The sequence below is a fragment of the Chlorocebus sabaeus genome, chromosome 2, assembly GCF_047675955.1.
Source record: "Chlorocebus sabaeus isolate Y175 chromosome 2, mChlSab1.0.hap1, whole genome shotgun sequence".
Classification (NCBI taxonomy): Eukaryota; Metazoa; Chordata; class Mammalia; order Primates; family Cercopithecidae; genus Chlorocebus; species Chlorocebus sabaeus.
The window spans coordinates 49,159,751-49,176,898 of NC_132905.1; the positions used below are offsets into that span (position 1 = coordinate 49,159,751).

Genomic DNA, 17,148 nt, shown 5'->3' on the forward strand with positions numbered 1-17,148 from the left:
GCTATAAGGGTGGGTTCTAGTTTTCCTGAAACCATCCGGTCCTGGTCGCTCTCCATAACCTCTGCGCCACGGTCCACAACGTGGCCCTTACAGACTAGGCGATCCCGGAGGCCGCGCCCAGGCCCCGCGGCCCCGCCCCTCCGCGCCGCCCGGCCGTCGCCAAACCGCGGCGCACGGATCACGCGGGCCGGAGCCGCTCTGGGCATGCTCAGTGGCCTGGCAGGTGGGGCCGCCGCGGAACTCCAGGTCCGGCCGGGAGCAGAGGGGCGGGGGCGAGAGGGAAGTGGGCGGGAGCCGGGATCTGAGTCGCCAGCGTCGCCGGCGACCGCGGAGTTCTGGGCTGGTGGGACCCCGCGCGGGCTGGGTCGGGATGAGCGATGGCATCGGTCAAGGTGGCCGTGAGGGTCCGGCCCATGAATCGCAGGTGAGTGGGGCCGCCCGCGCCCCGCCCCCTTGTCGCGCGCCCACCCAGAGGAAGCCTGTTTCCAGCTCCCCCAAAGCCAGCCTGGACTTAAAAGTGTCACCGGCTGGTCCTGGCCCACCGGGCCCAAGCTGTGGCCTCTGGGGGCCTGGAGGACTTCGTGCACTGCTGTCCCGTTCACATTGCCCTGGAGAGGACCCTGGTGGTAAAGGAGAAGATTCTATTAACTCTCTCGGCCCTATTAACTTGAGCTTTTCCTGTTCCCCCTTTTAAAAAGCATCAAGGGAACATTACCATGAAGATGTAAAATAGTTGGGGGGATGGTGAGAGTGCTGAGGGGGGCACCACGAGCTGTCAGGCGAACGCCTCATTTCTACCAACTCAAAATTTCTCTTAACAATTAACCATGCGACTTTTTAATCTTTCAGTTAGAGATGATTTTGATTCCGTGAATGTCTAATCCATAACTTAGCAGTTCCTAACTTTATGTCAGAGACAACTCTGACAAAGTCCTGACTCCTAGAAAAAAGTCAAGGACGCTTTACACGTGTTTGAAATATTCTGATATTAAGAGAGAGGAAGAGTGTTACACACAAAATTTAATCTTGTTATATATTTCTACAAAGTAATACTTTTCAGAATCCTTATCTTCATTCACTGAAAAATAGTCTGTGCTCCCTTTTCAGTGACCTCTTTTAATCAGTTTAGAAAGATTCTTTGGAAAAGTTACTTTTTAAATTGGTTTGACTTTAAAGAATGAAGTAGACCTAAATGGGATGTGTCCTCAAAGGTGATAGGCGAGGTTCACACAGAGCCATTTGATGTTATTGACTTCTCTACCAAGTTGGTGGATATTTGACTTAACATAGGGCCTTTTTGCTTTTGTCATATCAACTTGTGGAGGTTAATGTTTGGTAGTTCTGACGCCTGATTGGGGCATCTGAAGACCTTAAAATCAAAAGATTTCCAGAAGCTTATTGGACTCATCTGAGATCTGTTTCTTCTCTTGGCAAGTAGGGAATCATTATTTTGGTTTGTAATCATTAAAACCCAATGTTTTTAGAATCTGTTTTTTGTGACTTTTGAGTTATTTCTAAAGCTGTTCAGAGTAAGAGTTTGACTTTTTTGCTCTAAGGGAATATTTATGTTTCTGTGTACATTCAATCATAGAAGGTAAACTTTACAAAGATTTTTCTTTATGATGGATTTTCATGTGTATGGAAGTTCTTTTTCTTCTTTGGAATAATATGAGCATATGCTAGCAAATTGTGTTGTGTAACTTTAGAAAGTATTTGTTAAGCACCTACCAAACACATAGCCTTGTACTGGGTGCTGTCTGGGATACAAGGGGAATGAGACCTGGTGAGCCCGTGATCTGGTGAGAGAGGGATTATGTACTGGCATGAGTCTTGTGAAGTATTGGGCCTGCCAGGACAGGAACTGTGAGTTCAGTGCCTTGCCAGTGTAGGCCTGGAGCCCAGGGACATGGAGGGATGGCAGGAAATAAGTCCAGAGGCCTTGGGCTTTGAGGAGGCAGGTTCGCATGATGTTATTTATATTCTCAGTAGAGAACTCTGGTGGTGTCAAGATTGAGGTAAGAGGCAGTTGATCAGCAGTCTGAGCCAGAGGTGAAATGGGAAGACAGGATAGTTACACGAAGACCGTTCACTGGCAGAATTGGCAGGATTTGGCAGCTCCCTGGATGGGAAGAAGGGGGAAGGATGCGAGTGTAGAGTCATTAACTGAGGTTTGATGCTGAAAGAGGTGAGTAACGATTGAGGACGGTGGACAATGAAATTGGTGTATTCTCTCTTGGATGTGGAGAATTACATGAGATGCAATACATGTCAAGTACAAGCACAGAGCAAGTGTTTCACGCATGTTGACCTTGTTCATTATCGGAAGTGTGGGAAGGGCATCCATCCCTCTGCTAGAGGTGTCCAGCAGAAAGCTGAAAACGCGGGGTTAGGTCTCAGGTGATTTGAGGATCGACATTTGGAAATCTTTTGCACATAAACCACAATTTAAGGATGTTACGTGAGAAGAAAAGGGAGCTAGGGATTGGACATTGGGATATGCCCCTCTGTAGGATTTCAGGGAGAAGATTGACTTGCAGTCCATAGAGGAGAACCAGCACAGCAAATAGTCATGGCAGGAAAGGGAGAAGAGCATCCTGAAGGAGGTGGTGGTGGTTAGTGTCAAATATTGCCAGGATGATGAGAATAAGATGGTGTCCTTGGTCTTGAAGACAAGGCTACTTGATAACCTTCCCAACAGTACTTTCAAGGAGAGTCAATGATTCAGAAGTTGGCAGTGAGTGGAAAGAGATATATAAATTGGCAACTGAATGTAGTTGACCTAATTTATAAGGAAAGCCATGCATGCTATAATAGTGATAAAATGCCATTTTTTTAACCAGCGAGATTGGTAAATATTAATTGAGCATCAATTGCTGGTAGAGGAGTGATGAAACAGATGCCTCTGCATTGGTCACAGAAGCATAAAGGATCAAAACATCTAAAACTTTCATATTGGGAAATTTGACAGTAGCTGTCAAGATTAGAAATCTTTATACTTTTTTTTTTTTGAGACGGAGTCTCGCTCTGTCGCCCAGGCTGGAGTGCAGTGGCCGATCTCAGCTCACTGCAAGCTCCACCTCCCGGGTTCACGCCATTCTCCTGCCTCAGCCTCCCGAGTAGCTGGGACTACAGGCGCCCGCCACCGCGCCCGGCTAGTTTTTTGTATTTTTTAGTAGAGACGGGGTTTCACCATGTTAGCCAGGATGGTCTCGATCTCCTGACCTCGTGATCCGCCCGTCTCGGCCTCCCAAAGTGCTAGGATTACAGGCTTGAGCCACCGCGCCCGGCCAGAAATCTTTATACTTAAGCAAAAAATGCTTCCCTTAAAAATATTGGAAATCTATAAACTCTTTGATCTGACCATTTCTAGTTTTTCTAATTTCTAATTTTTATTATATGGATTATATTTCTGCCTACAAAGATCTGTGTGTAAAGATGATGATTTTTGCATCATCATTTATAACAAAAAATCATAAATGACCTTAATATACAAAACTGGGAAATTTGTTAAGTTACGGCCTAAATCATTTGGTGGAATGTTATGCAACTCTTAGAAAGAGGGTGTTGATCTTAAAAGAGTTCCAAGGTAGAGGATTGAGAAAAGCAAGATATCCACAATGGAGTAAAGTTGTGTGTATGTGTGTGCTAACAAATGTACACACACACACACACACAGGTTCATCTGTATGTAATGGTTTATAAGAAACCTAACACTGATACCTCTAAAGAGGAGGACTGATGATGAATCCATTAGGCAAAGGTGAAAGGCATTCTTTTCTTTTTACTGTTTGTTTTTTTCTCATGCGTAGTTTTATAATTAATACTTAGAATTAATTATTGACCCAGCAATGCTTATTTAGGTAATTTTAAAAAGTCACCTACAAAATTCATTGGCACTGGAGAAGTTTCAGTTGGTTGTGAGGAGGATTGAAGGAAGTTGTTAATAATTTTTTTAATGGTAATCTTTAGAGTAGTGGAGCCTCAGGCAAAGGGAAAGCAACCTACAGAAAAACAAGTCCCAGAGTTATTGGAAAGTAAGGACTGCTGGTGGTGGAGTGTTGAGTTTGACTGAGTTTCTAAACTAGGGGCCTTTGCAGTAATCAGTCAGCGTTGTAAGGAATGTGAGTGCTTGATTCAGGCTAAGATGTGATGAGATTATTTTTATTGCCTTGTGGCTTTCAATTATGTGGCAATAATACTCATTTCAAATGCGGAAGTGATTCTGTTGCGTAGGCAAAATAGTAACCACCTTTATTGAGACTTGACTGTGTGCCAGACTCTCTGGTCCCAGCTCCAGGTACAAAATCCAGTTTAATCTTTGCAGCCATCTTGGCATGTAGAGACTATTATTGTTATGCCATTGTACAGATTGGGAGATATAGTTTCTTGGTGTGTTTGGACTGCTGTAACAAAATACCATAAACTGGGTGGCTTATAAACAACAAGCATTTATTTCTCGTAGTTCTGAAGCTTGGGATATCCAAGATCAAGGTGCCAGCAGATAGCCTGTCTTGTGAAAGCCAGGTCCTCATACATAGTAGATTCCTGCTGTGTCCTCACGTGGTAGAAGGAGCAAACAGACTCCCTTGGGCCCGTTTTGTAAGGGTACTAATCACATTCACAAGGACCTCATGACCTGATCACCTCCCAAAGGCCCTACCTCTTAATACTATCTCAGTGAGGGGTTAGGTTTCAATATTTGAATTTTAGGGGGACACAAACATTCAGATCATAGCACATAGTTAACTTGCCCGAAGTCAAAGTCAGTTTCTTAAGACAGTCACAGCTATGCCATTTTTTTTTTTTTTTTTTTTTTTTTTTTTTTTTTTTGAGACAGGGTCTTACCCTATTGCCCAAGCTGGAGTGCAGTGGTGCAGTCATGGCTCACTGCAGCCTCCACCTCCTGGTGGGCTCAGGTGATCCCCCTGCCTCAGGCTCCTGAGTAAGTGGGACTGTTGGTGCACACCACCACACTTTGCTAATTTTTAAAATTATTTATAGAGATGGGGTCTCCCTATGTTGCCCAGGCTGGTCTCAAACTCCTGGGCTCAAGTGATCCTCCCACCTTGGCCTCCCAAAATGCTGGGATTACAGGTGTGATCCACAAAAGAGTTGCAGTTGGGTGTGAAAAACACTGTTGTGGGTTCAGGTGAGATAACGCACGTGGATAAAGCTCTCCACACAGAGCCTGGCGTTCAGCAGGGGCGCCATGAAGAGTGCTTGTTGTCATTACTGTTATTTTTACAGTTTAATAATTGTAACTTTATTCAAAAGCAAGTATTTAAAAAATGCCAAAAAATATTTACTGAGTGCTGGTGATGTGTCAGCTTTATAGCTATGTTTTATAATGTCCTTGCTTATCTGATAGGGCAAATTCACCCCATTCTTTCTCTTTCCTTACTGTTCTCAGCCTTTCTTCCTGATTAGCCTCTCAGGTAGAATCTAGTGTCAAGTCTATCAAGTTCAGGAGAGAAAAAGAAGAAAAAAACCACCAGTGGCATTTTGCCTGGATTAGATATCTTTAGCGTGTACTGACGTCTTCCCCTTTTGAAAAGAAGATAGTGTCAAAGGGAAAGTAGTTCATAGTTAGCCTTTTAGGTCAGTGATGATGAGGACAAACATGTCTTGTATTAAGGACAGGAGGTATCTGTCAAGGCACTGCCAGGTACCAGGTACTACGCTTCTTTTTTTTCCTTTGAGATGGAGTCTCGCCCTATTCGCCAGGCTGGAGTGCAGTGCGGCGATCTAGGCTCACTGCAAGCTCCGCCTCCTGGGTTCACGCCATTCTCCTGCCTCGGCCTCCCAAGTAGCTGGGACTGCAGGCGCCCGCCACCACGCCCAGCCAATTTTTTGTATTTTTGGTAGAGATGGGGTTTCACCATGTTAGCCAGGATGATCTTGATCTCCTGACCTCGTGATTCACCCGCCTCGGCCTCCCAAAGTGCTGGGATTACAGGCCTGAGCCACTGCGCCCAGCCCGGCCCTACGCTTATTTCTTTACCTTGGCAATTGCATTTCTTCCTCCCACCAATTGACTGACTGATAAAAGCCTTCACTTTTTTTTTTTTTTTTTTGAGACGGAGTCTCTGTGTCACCCAGGCTGGAGTGCAGTGGCACCATCTCAGCTCACTGCAAGCTCCACCTCCCGGGTTCACCCCATTCTCCTGCCTCAGCCTTCCGAGTAGCTGGGACTCCAGGCGCCCGCCAGCACGCCCGGCTAATTTTTTGTATTTGTAGTAGAGACGGGATTTCACTGTGTTAGCCAGGATAGTCTCGATCTCCTGACCTCATAATCCGCCCGCCTCGGCCTCCCAAAGTGCTGGGATTACAGGCGTGAGCCACCGCGCCCTACCAAGCCCTCACTTTTTATCCCCGTCTTACAGAGGGGGTACTGAGACCCCTCAGATAATAATGCTGGGTTGAGCCAGCTCCTCCGGTTCCCTTCAGAGCCCTTTGTGTAGAGACTTGTTGCCTCCGGCTTACAGATGACAGAAGCCCGTGGCCTCAGGGAAATGCCTATTGGAGAACACACAACACAAAACAATAACAATAGAATCTGTGTACGGTTGAGATGGAACCTCTAGGGAATTATGGAGGCTGGAGGAAGAGATCTCCAGGGCTTCTGCAGTCTCTTTAGATAAGAGGGTGGAACTTAGTTGAGCCCTGAAGGAATATTACCAGTGACCTTATAGATAATTTCTGTTTAGGTGCTTGACTGATACTCTTTGGAAGCTGACATTGTCAGCGCATTCTAGAGATGAGAAACAAGGGCTCAGAGACCGAAATAAGGAGGTTGATTACTCAAAAATAAATAAGACTGCCCAAGATCACACAGCTTGTATACGATGATGCTGGATTTAAACCCAAGTCTCCCCTACTCTAACTTCCTAAAGTCCTTTCATTATACAGAAGACTTAGTCGAGAGGTGGGCAGGGGGTGGCTGAAAGGTAGGAACACGTTTACTTCACTAATGATTTTAGACAAATTGAAGATTTTGTAAGAATTAGTTGCAAGTCTGGTAGACAGGGTGTTGTGAGGGCTTTTCTTTGTTAAGCCTGGGCATTTGGGTTTTTCATCTCTAGATCCCTGTGCTGGCCGGTATGATAACTGTCGGCCATCTATGTGACTATTTAAGTTAACATAAAATAAAATAAAATAAGGATTTTAGTTAATTGCTTTAGGCACACTTCAAATGCTCAATAGACACATATTCAATAATGCAGATATTAAATATATCCACCATCCTGGAAAATTCTCTTGTGCAATAAGACTGAATAAAGGCTTGAATTCCAGCTCTTTTACTTTCCAGCTTCATGCCTTGGCACTTTATTGAACATGTCTGTGCCTCAGTTTCTTCATCTGTAAAATGGAGGTCTCCATAGGACCCACCTCGTGGGGCTGGAATGGTAATTGAATGAGGTAGCATTTCTTACAGTGTTGAGTCCAAAAGTAAGGGTTCTGTAAATATCAGGTATATTATCAGGCATTGTGAACTACTAATGGTTCCAAAACAGGACTGTCATTTGCCATTTAGTGTTTTCCGAAGTTTCATCTAATAGCAGTGTAGGGAAATAATAATACTAGCACCAGTAACGGTGAACTTTTATTTACCATTTGCCAAGGGCTGTGCAAAGTGCCTTTTATGCATTATTATCTCCCTGACTTTCCTGCCACCACTCTGTGACACAAGACTGAGGTTCAAGATGTCTGTCTGAGTGCTGACAACCAGTGCAGGAAGACAGTAAAGAGAACTGAAATATGACCCATGGTGATCGGATTCTGGGCTTGGTTGTAATTGGAAAAGGCAGAGGCAAGGGGCAAAACTTACAAACAAAGCCCTGAAGAGGCAATCACTGTATTTTCTGATTATGAAAATAATGTATGCTTAGGAAACGTGTGTTATGCAGAAAAATATACCGAAGAGATCAAATCACAAATTGCTTATAATCCCACGATCTGGAGCTAACTACTCATAAACTTTTGGTGCGTTTGTACCTAGTCTTTTTCCCGTTTGTGTAGGAACATAATGTACACACTTCTATATCCTGCTTTTTGCAGTTGAAAGAGACATTCTAAAGACCAGTCAGCAGGACATAGAGAAATGGGGAGTCAAAGATGATTCTGAGTGGCTTGGGGCCTTATTAAGTGGAAGAATGACCTTTCCCAAAGGCACTGATGCTGGCCCTGTGCGGGTTGGGGTGGGTGGAAGGGCTTGGTGGTCTGTTGATTTGTTTCGGGGTGCTGGTGGGAACTCCGGGCAGTGGAAACCCAGGTGAGTTATCAGCTCTGCGAATGTGCATTTGCAGGTGGGTCACCGGAAGGTGATAGTTGCTGTGGTGGAAGTGAGTTCTGTCTCCCAGGAAGAGCCCAGTAAGGAAGAAAGAGAGAGGGTAACAGCAGTGCTACGTGAGCCGGGTTCAGGCTGGAGCCCTTCAGTGGGCTAGCCGAGTGACTGGGCAAGCTGATTTTCCTCTTCAAGGCTCAGGTTATGTTTTGTAAAACTGTGATTCTCAAAGTGTGGCCCAGGGACAACTGGGTGTCACTGAGACTCTTTTATAGGGGTTCACAAAGTCAGAACTGTTTTCACAGTACTACTAACTTGTTATATTTCATTTTTTCGTTCTCTTGTGACGGTACAGTTGAATTTTCCAGAAACTGCATGATATGTGATGATGTCATGGCTCTGTGGGCTGTGCATTTTGTTTAAAATTTTAACAGTTTTAATTTCTAATATGGTAACTATCAGTAGATAATTGATGTTAATAAAAGCTCTTGGATCTCCTCAGTAATTTTTTAAGCCCATAAAAACGTCCTGAGGCCACAACATTTGAGAACCACTTCTGTAAAATAAGGCTGTGTAAGTAGTTGAAATCAGATGAAATAAATAAATACATAATGACTGTCCACTAAATCATAGTTACTATAATTTTTTTATACTCACTATTGTTACTGACAGCCAGATTTCGGGAGGTAGGAGTGGAGGATCAAGTTGGAGAGAGAAGGGATGTGGAGAGAGGAAGGGAAGAAGGCAGGAAAGTAGAATGTCACCCAGCCAGGGGGCTGAAGGCTTGGGAGGAGAGAAGGTCGCCAGTGCGGAAGGCTGCACAGTCAGGTGGTCGGGCTCAAGTCTCTGGAGGGAGTTGTTCTAGTTGAGGGGTGGGAGGCAGTGCCATGTTTGTGGGAGGTGTGTGCAGTGTTATTGGGCTGTGAGGGCGTTGGAGGTGGCCTGTTGCTGCCCTTCCAGTTAATGGAGAGATGAAAGGAAGGAGAGAGCCTTGTTTGCGTTCACCTGGGCAGAGGTTGACTCCTGTAATCTTTTGAAATTTTTTTACTCCTTGTTTGAGGCATGGCCTGGTCTACATCCCTGGATCCCAGCCCTTACCTGGACATGACAAACCCAGGCTCAGCAGAAGACAGATTTTTTTGTTTGTCTCTTTTTGTTTTGAAGAAGAGAAAAAGAAAACAGGGAGTTGGGGGTTGGTGAAAGAAGGCTGGAGGAGCAAGGGAGGAAAGGCGCTGCTGGCTGGAAAGAGAAAGGAGGGGAGAGTTGCTGCTGTTGCTGACTCCTTGAGTTGGGAGCACATGGAAGTTTTTTCTTTCTTTTAGGTGATCTTGATAAGTAATGTGATGCAAGTGCCTGGTGTTTTTCCTTATGCAATATTTTAAAATATCTTTGTGTGCAAAATACACCTGTACAAGATGTATTAGTAGTTTAAAAGGTGCTCTTGAGTGATTTAGACTGTTTACTAAACATATTTTGGTTTTAAACTTCTATCACTTTATTTTAAACATGGAAACTGTGTGTGTGAGCATGAGAGTGGAGTGGGAGAGAGTGCAATGGCAGAGATAGAGTGTGTACGTGTTTCTTTTTGCCTGTCAGAGAGAGAGAGAAGTTATTTAGAAATGTCCAGTTGTGTGATCTATAGCACTTTGGTTTAAAGTTGATTTAGATGATGCTTCCTTGTTTCTTGACTATTTTTCTAAGTTATTTTGATAGCTTTGCATTTGCATATTCTGGAATTGGGATGCCCTCTTACTGAAGCTTGTTTTGTGAAAGAGAATATGTTAATTATACTTGTACCTATAGCCTGGGAAAAGAAGTAATAGTGTTTTAGCCCCTTCCGGAGGACTGAGAGATTTATTTTGGTGGCTTTGACTGCCTTTCCTCAAGTTCAAGTTATAAAAAGACAGGGGAAAAAATCCTTCCAGGGAGGTTGGTCAGCACTGGCTTGGACTTAGCCTGCACATTCATCCAAGCACAAAGGAGGTAACCACCAGTGGGGCCAGGGAGCTTGCCTTCAGTCACTGAGCAAGCTGAGCATTTGTGGTTTTTGCTCTGTCCATTTCCAAATCTATTCATTTTTCCTTGTTGCTGTCCAGAAGAGAGGAAATAGCTGTTTCTGTGATCAGTCATTTATTCATAGACCTTTAAGTACATTTCAGTGGGATATATAGAATTTAAAGTAAATTGAGAAAGTTATCGCTTTCAATGTAATGGTTGATCAGTAATTTGGTCACTAATTACTATTTCTGGCCACTCATTCACTTGCTAGGAATTCTGCTAAATCCTGCACGGTTTTATCTAATTCACTTCTTCACAACAGTTCTATAGGGGTGAACACCATTAGATTCGTCTTATAGATGGGAAACTGAGAAGGATCAGGTTCTGTCTTATATGCCCGTCTTCAGAGAAGGCTTTATTACCTTACTTTGATTTTCTGGCTTGGTAACATTCCCCATTTTATGAATGTATATGTGTGTGTATGTGTGAATATATTTTTTTGTTTGCTTGTTATCTCTCAAACTCTCTGAGAGCCAGTCACCATGTAGGTCTTGTTCATGACTGGTTTCCCCGGGGCCTGGCACTGTGCCGGGTAGACATGAGCACTCAGAAAGTATTCATTGCATTAATAAGTATCTCCCCTCACCCTTCACACATGCCTTACACTTTCTGTGGATGCTCGTGAGGGATGGGGAATCCCTAGTCGTGGCATTTGTTGCGTGTCTCACATTGTTCCCTGTGAGGAGGAAAAGAGAATCTTGACAATCCTCCTACTGGGTGTTAGGAAGACGTGAGGGGTGACAGAGGGCTGAGCAAGTGCCTGGGTAAAGAAGGACACCTTCAGCTCTTTCCCGTGTATTCAGTTTACTTAATATTACGCTCCCAATAAAGATGAAGATTACTTAAGATTACACACCCAATGTATATTATGATTATCCCTTAAGGTTAGAGAGTTGGAGGTACAGCCCTATGGTACAGCACTATACTGTGTTAAAATGATACATGGTTTATAGGGCAGAATACTCTTGTTTCTTTCTTCAGAAAAAGTGTTTAAAAAATTTATTTTGAAATAATTGTAGATTTATAGTAAAGTTGCAAAATAGTAGAGAGTACTTATATATGAACTCTTCACTGAACTTCCTGTGGTATTATCCTTTATGTAACCATAGTACAATGATCAAAACCAAGAAATTAACTAAACTTTATCTAGATTTCACTGGTTTTCCCACTAATGTCTTCCTTCCGGTTCAGCATCCAATCCGGTATCCCACATTGCATCTAAATGTAGCATGGCTCCTGAGTCTCCTCTGGTACGTGACAGTTTGTAAGTCTTTCCTTGTTTTTCGTAACCTTAATTTTGGAAGAGTACTGGTCCGTTATTTCTTAGGATGATTCTCCGTGTGGCTTTCTCTGATGTTTTATCACAAATAAATTGAAGTTAAGCAGTTTTGGCAAGAATACCACAAAAGTGATTTTGTGTCCATATGATACTGGGGTATGTGATGTCAATATATCTTCTTATTGGTGATGTTGACCTTGAGTGTGTGGTTAAGGTGGTATCTGCAGGGTTTCTCCACTGTAATGTTTTATTTATTTTTCCTGTTTATAATTAATAAATATCTTGGGGGAGATACTTAAAGTTTTTGACTTCAGTTTGCAAAAGAATTTTCCCCTCATGGGAACACATCTCAGATTTTCTAATAAAAGTTATTGTGAATATAAAAACTATTTAAAACATTTTTTTCCCTCTGACTTAGTGAGAAAGGATTTGTCATATCATTTGAAATGAAGGACGCTTGTGTTTTGGAAGGCTGATGATTATTGTATAGAACTGTGTGCTTCAAACAAGATTCACAGTAAGACATTCATCCGCTCAGTGCATGCTGATATTTTTTTTCTACTTTCTACTACTTTTTTTTTTTTTTTTGAGACAGAGTCTTGCTCTGTAGCCCAGGCTGGAGTGCAGTGGCTCCATCTCTGCCCACTGTAACCTCCACCTCCTGGGTTCAAGCGATTCTTCTGCCTCAACCTCTTGAGTAGCTGGGATTACAGATACCCTCCACTACGCCCAGCTAATTTTTTTTTTTCTGCATTTTTAGTAGAGATGGAATTTCACCATGTTGGCCAGGCTGATCTTGAACTCCTGACCTCAGGTGACGCACCCACCTCACCCTCCCAAAGCGCAGGGATTACAGGCATGAGCCACTGCGCCTGGCCTCTCTACTACATTTTTTTAAAAAAAGATGATTGTTACTCACTAAAATGATTTTATGATTCATAGTTTGAAAAAATACGGATGAAGTGAATTTGTCATCCAGAGAAGAAGTTGGCAAAATCCAATTTTGTTATTTGAGACGACACTGAGACATCAATCATGCTGTCAGAGTGACTGCCAGTTCCATTTCCTCTTGTTAGCTGGTTAGAACTCTTTTTTTTTGAGATAATGTCTCACTTTGTCCCCCAGGCTTGAGTGCAGTGGCACGAAAATGGCTCACTGCAGCATTGACCTCCCAGGCCCAAGCCATCCTCCCACCTCAACCTCAGCCCCGCAAGTCACTGGGTGATTTTTGTATTTGTTTTAGACCTGGGGTTTCACCATGTCGCCTAGGTTGGTCTTGAACTCCTGAGCTCTGGTGATCCGCCTGCCTTGGCCTCCCAAAGTGTTGGAATTACAGGCTTGAGCCATTGCTCAGACCAAGATTTTAAACTTTTGGGAGTATAGGATTCTGAACCCTGCATGGGATGCCTGCTCTCAGGAACTTGGTGTCCTTTGCCCCAGGGGCCTGTGGTCTCACCTCATTGCACCTGCTGATTCTTATTTTCCCGGTCTTATTGACAGAGTCTAAGCCATCACAGGGATTCTGCCTGGGGCACAGGTAAGTCACTGTGTGAACTTCCTCTGAGCAGGACTTAAAAGTTCCCCAGGGAACTGTCAAGAAAAAATGATTCTAGGTGATGGAGACTAGCTCAAAAGTGAAGCAATTGGCCAGATAAGGCTTTACAAAAATATTTGGTCTGTTTTCATCCTTTTCCCTAAAGTTGGTGTTTTCATTTGACCAGGTAGATGGGCCCTTGTGAGAAGGTATCAGTGGTCCTTGGCTGGTGCCCACATGTGATGATTCAATTAAGGCGCTTTTCTTTTTTTTCTTTTTTTTAAAAATATTTTTAACTTTTTATTTTGAAGAATTTGCAAAAATATTACAGAGTTCCCATGTACCTTTTACCCAACTTCTTTGAATATTATTTTCTCCTATAACTATCTTATAATTATCAAAACCAGGAAAGTAATATTGGTACATTATTAACTAATCTGTAGACTTTATTCACATCTCTCAAACTGCCCAGCAATGTCTTTTATCTGGTCCGGGATCCAGTCCAAGATAACAAAATTCATTTTGTTATCATGTAAAACATTTTTTTTCTTTTTTTTTTTTTGAGACAAAGTCTTTTTTGCTCTGTCACCCAGGCTGGAAAATAGTGGCATGATCATGGCTCACTGTAGCCTCGGCCTCCTGGGCTCAAGTGAACCTCCTGCCTCAGCCTCCGGAGGAACTGGGGCTACAGTCATGCACCACCACAGCCAGCTATTAGTAATTAAAAAAATTTTTTTGGTAGGAGATGGAGTCTCCTTATGTTGCCCAGGCTGGTCTTGAATCCCTGGGCTCAAGTGATCCTTCTGTGTTGGACTTCGCAGCATGTGGAGATTACAGGCATAAACTGTCTTTGTGGTTGTTGTTGTTGCTGTTTTGTTTTTGTTAAACCCAGCTGTGTGAAACATTAAGACTGTTTTTGGTATTAAGGGCAACTTTGCCTATACTGATAATCATATTTAGGGTAAGAGTAGACGGCATTTCCTCCAGGATACCTCTATCCATTCAAAAGATTGAGGAATTCTGCCTCCTGGCATCCTTTGATGGACTATAGATAGGTACTTCGGACTGTTAATACCTTGACTGGATTGTTTACTTTCACTTATCAGATGAGGCGTGGGGCATTTTGATTCTTGGTGGGGTGGAAAGGGTTGGAGTTTAGAGTGAGTTGGAGGAAGACAGGTCTCAGTGGTGTGGCAAGTATTGGTTTTAGGCAGAATTATTAACAATATAGTACAAGGGTTGCGAACTCAATGCCTTTAGGGGCCAGGCAGACCTGGAAGAATTCTACATTAGAAACCGTGAGCAGAGAGGAGTAAATAAATTTATTTTCAGCTTCACAATCAGGGAGATAATAGGCTGTGGAGGGCACTTGCTAGCTTCCGTAACAAATTTACCCACACTTTTTTTTTTTTTTTTTTTTTTTTTTTTTTTTTGAGTCTTCCTCTGTTGCCTGGGTTGGAGTGCAGTGGCATGATCTGGGCTCACTGCAACCTCCGCCTCTCAGGTTTAGGTGATTCTTGTGCCTCAGACTCCAGAGCAGCTGGAATTACAGGCGCCTACCACTGCACCCAGCTAAATTTTGTGTTTTTAGTGGAAACACAGTTTTGCCATCTTGGCCAGGCCGGTTTGGAACTCCTGGCCTCAAGTGAATCTGCCCACCTTGGCCTCCCAAAGTGTTGGGATTACAGGCGTGAACCACCACACCTGGCCTACCCCCACATTTTCATGGCTTGCACTAAAGATACCAAAGAAGTTTATCTGTCGTCATGTAAACAGATGGCTATCTGACCAGTTCCTGGTCAGCAGGTGGCTTTTCTTCTATATCCTGGAGCCTCTTTTATATCTCTGGGGCCTCACTGTCATCCCTGCCTAGCCAGCGGAAGAGGTGAGAGGGTGGAGGAGGCATACCCGCTTCTTGGCTGCTTTGGTGTAGGAGAGACATATCAATAATGCTCACCCTTCGTTGGTGAGAATCGTCACATGGCCATGCCGGATGCAGGGAAGGCTGGGAACCTGTTGTTACTGGCTAAGAGCCACATTCCAGTAACACTTCTGTACCCAGAAGGGGAAGTTGTCTCTTTCTGCCACACTGTGTCTAGAGAGATGATGTTTCTCCATTCTGATCAGCGATGCCATTTAGGACCTCTGCACTTGCCACTTATCTGCTGGAGGTGTTCTTTCCCCAGATGTCCACATCTCCCACTCCTCCTCTCTTGAGTTTTTGTTCAAATGACGCTTCTTCGATGTGGGCTTCCTCAGTTATTCCATTGAAAATAGCGCCCCCTATCGCTGGTGTTTCCTATCCCACCTCTCTATTTTTCCTCATTTACAGCACTTACCAAAATGTGGCCTCTTAGGTATTTTCCTTACTTACTGGTTTGTTGTCTGAGTCCCTCTGTGAGCACTGGGGCCACTTCTGTCTTGTTCTTGGATTATGCTCCTTGTGCTTGGCGTGTACCAAGTGTTCAGGTGTTGAATGAAAAATGGGAACCTGGACTGTTAAAATCCCTAAATTTTCAAATATTTGGCAAAGATTATAGTGGAAACAAACAACTAAAGCAAGCCATGCAGGCCAAACAGATAATCTCTGTGGGTAGTGATGCTGTCTGCCGGCTGCCAGCCTGGGCCTCGGGTGGAGGGCCAGATGCCAGGGACTGAGGCTGGAAGACACCGGTTTGCATTCTGAGTCTGCCTCTTGCTCATTGTGTGGGCTTGGAAGTATTATTGTACTTCTCTGAGCCTCAGATTCTTCTTCTGAACCATGACTTCAATAGTCCTCCCTTCTTTCCCTCTTCGTCTGGTGTTACTGTGATGACTATATGGGGTAGATTATACATTAAAAATGTACAGCGGGCCAGGCACAGTGATCCACAGTAATCCCAGCACTTTGAGAGGCTGAGGCAGGTGGATCACTTGAGATCAGGAGTTTGAGACCAGCCTGGCCAACATGATGAAACCCCGTCTCTACTAAAATTACAAAAATTAGCCAGGCGCGGTAGCGGGTACCTGTAATCTCACCTACTCGGGAGACTGAGGCAGGAGAATTGCATAAACCCGGGAGGCGGAGGTTGCAGTGAGCCAAGATCGTGCCATTGTACTCCAGCCTGGGCAACAGAGCAAGACTCCATCTCAAAAAAAAAAATGTGTGTGTGTGTGTGTGTGTGTGTGTATATATATATATATATAGAAAGAGAGAGAGAATATTAATGAGATATTTTACATTTTTTGTAGTAAAAACATCTTTAAAATCTGGTGTGATTTTGTACTTACAGCACAACTCAATTTGGGCTAGTCACGTATCAGGTGTTCAGTCGCCATGTGTGGCTGGTAGCTGCCATATTGGACAGCACAGGTCGAGTGAGTAAACAAAAGATCATAAGGTAGTGGTAGGTGGTAACATTCTGTAAAGAAAATAAAGCACAGTAAAGGGGTAGCTAACCACAGATAACATTAGTCAGGGAAGGACTGTCTGTGCAAGTGATTGGTGAAGGAAGTAAGGTAATGAACCATGGTAATATCTGGGAAGAATGTTCTAGGCAGAAGTCACAGCCAGTGCAGAGGCCATGTGTCAGGAGCATGCCTGGAACATGCAATGGATGCAGGGAAGTCCGTGGACCCTGAGTAGGGAAGTGTGGCTCATGTAGGGCCTATTAAGCCACGGTAAAGTCTTAGGTTTTAAGTGTGGTAGGGCCATTGGAGGAGTGAGAACATGTGGTGGCCTGACATATGTTGTCAAAAGGTCACTTGTGCTGCTAGTGGAGAACAGACTCCCAGGGGGCAAGAATAGACACACAGTGATTTGAGCAAGAGGCCTGGATGTGTACAGTCATGATTATTCACTCAGCAAGAATTTACTGACCACATACAGAGTGCACAGCATCATGGTTTGCACCGGGGACATAGTGGGCATAGTCCTTGCTCTCTGGAAGCTCCGCGTAGCCAGTTAGTGACCAGTTGGTTCATGGCAGAGCAGTGTGAGAATGTGGAGAGCCA

General features: G+C 43.8%; 1 protein-coding gene across 3 annotated transcripts in view; it reads left to right on the top strand.

The window, feature by feature from the left end:
* The first annotated feature begins 204 nt into the window (after positions 1–204).
* KIF16B (kinesin family member 16B) overlaps positions 205–17,148 on the top strand; it is a 313,597-nt gene continuing 296,653 nt past the window's right edge. For all 3 annotated transcript variants that reach the window (XM_007960606.3, XM_073008383.1, XM_007960575.3), the window contains exon 1: positions 205–424. In XM_007960606.3, the coding sequence (XP_007958797.3) occupies positions 378–424 (47 nt within the window). In that variant the 5' untranslated portion in view covers positions 205–377. The remainder of the gene's footprint in view (positions 425–17,148) is intronic.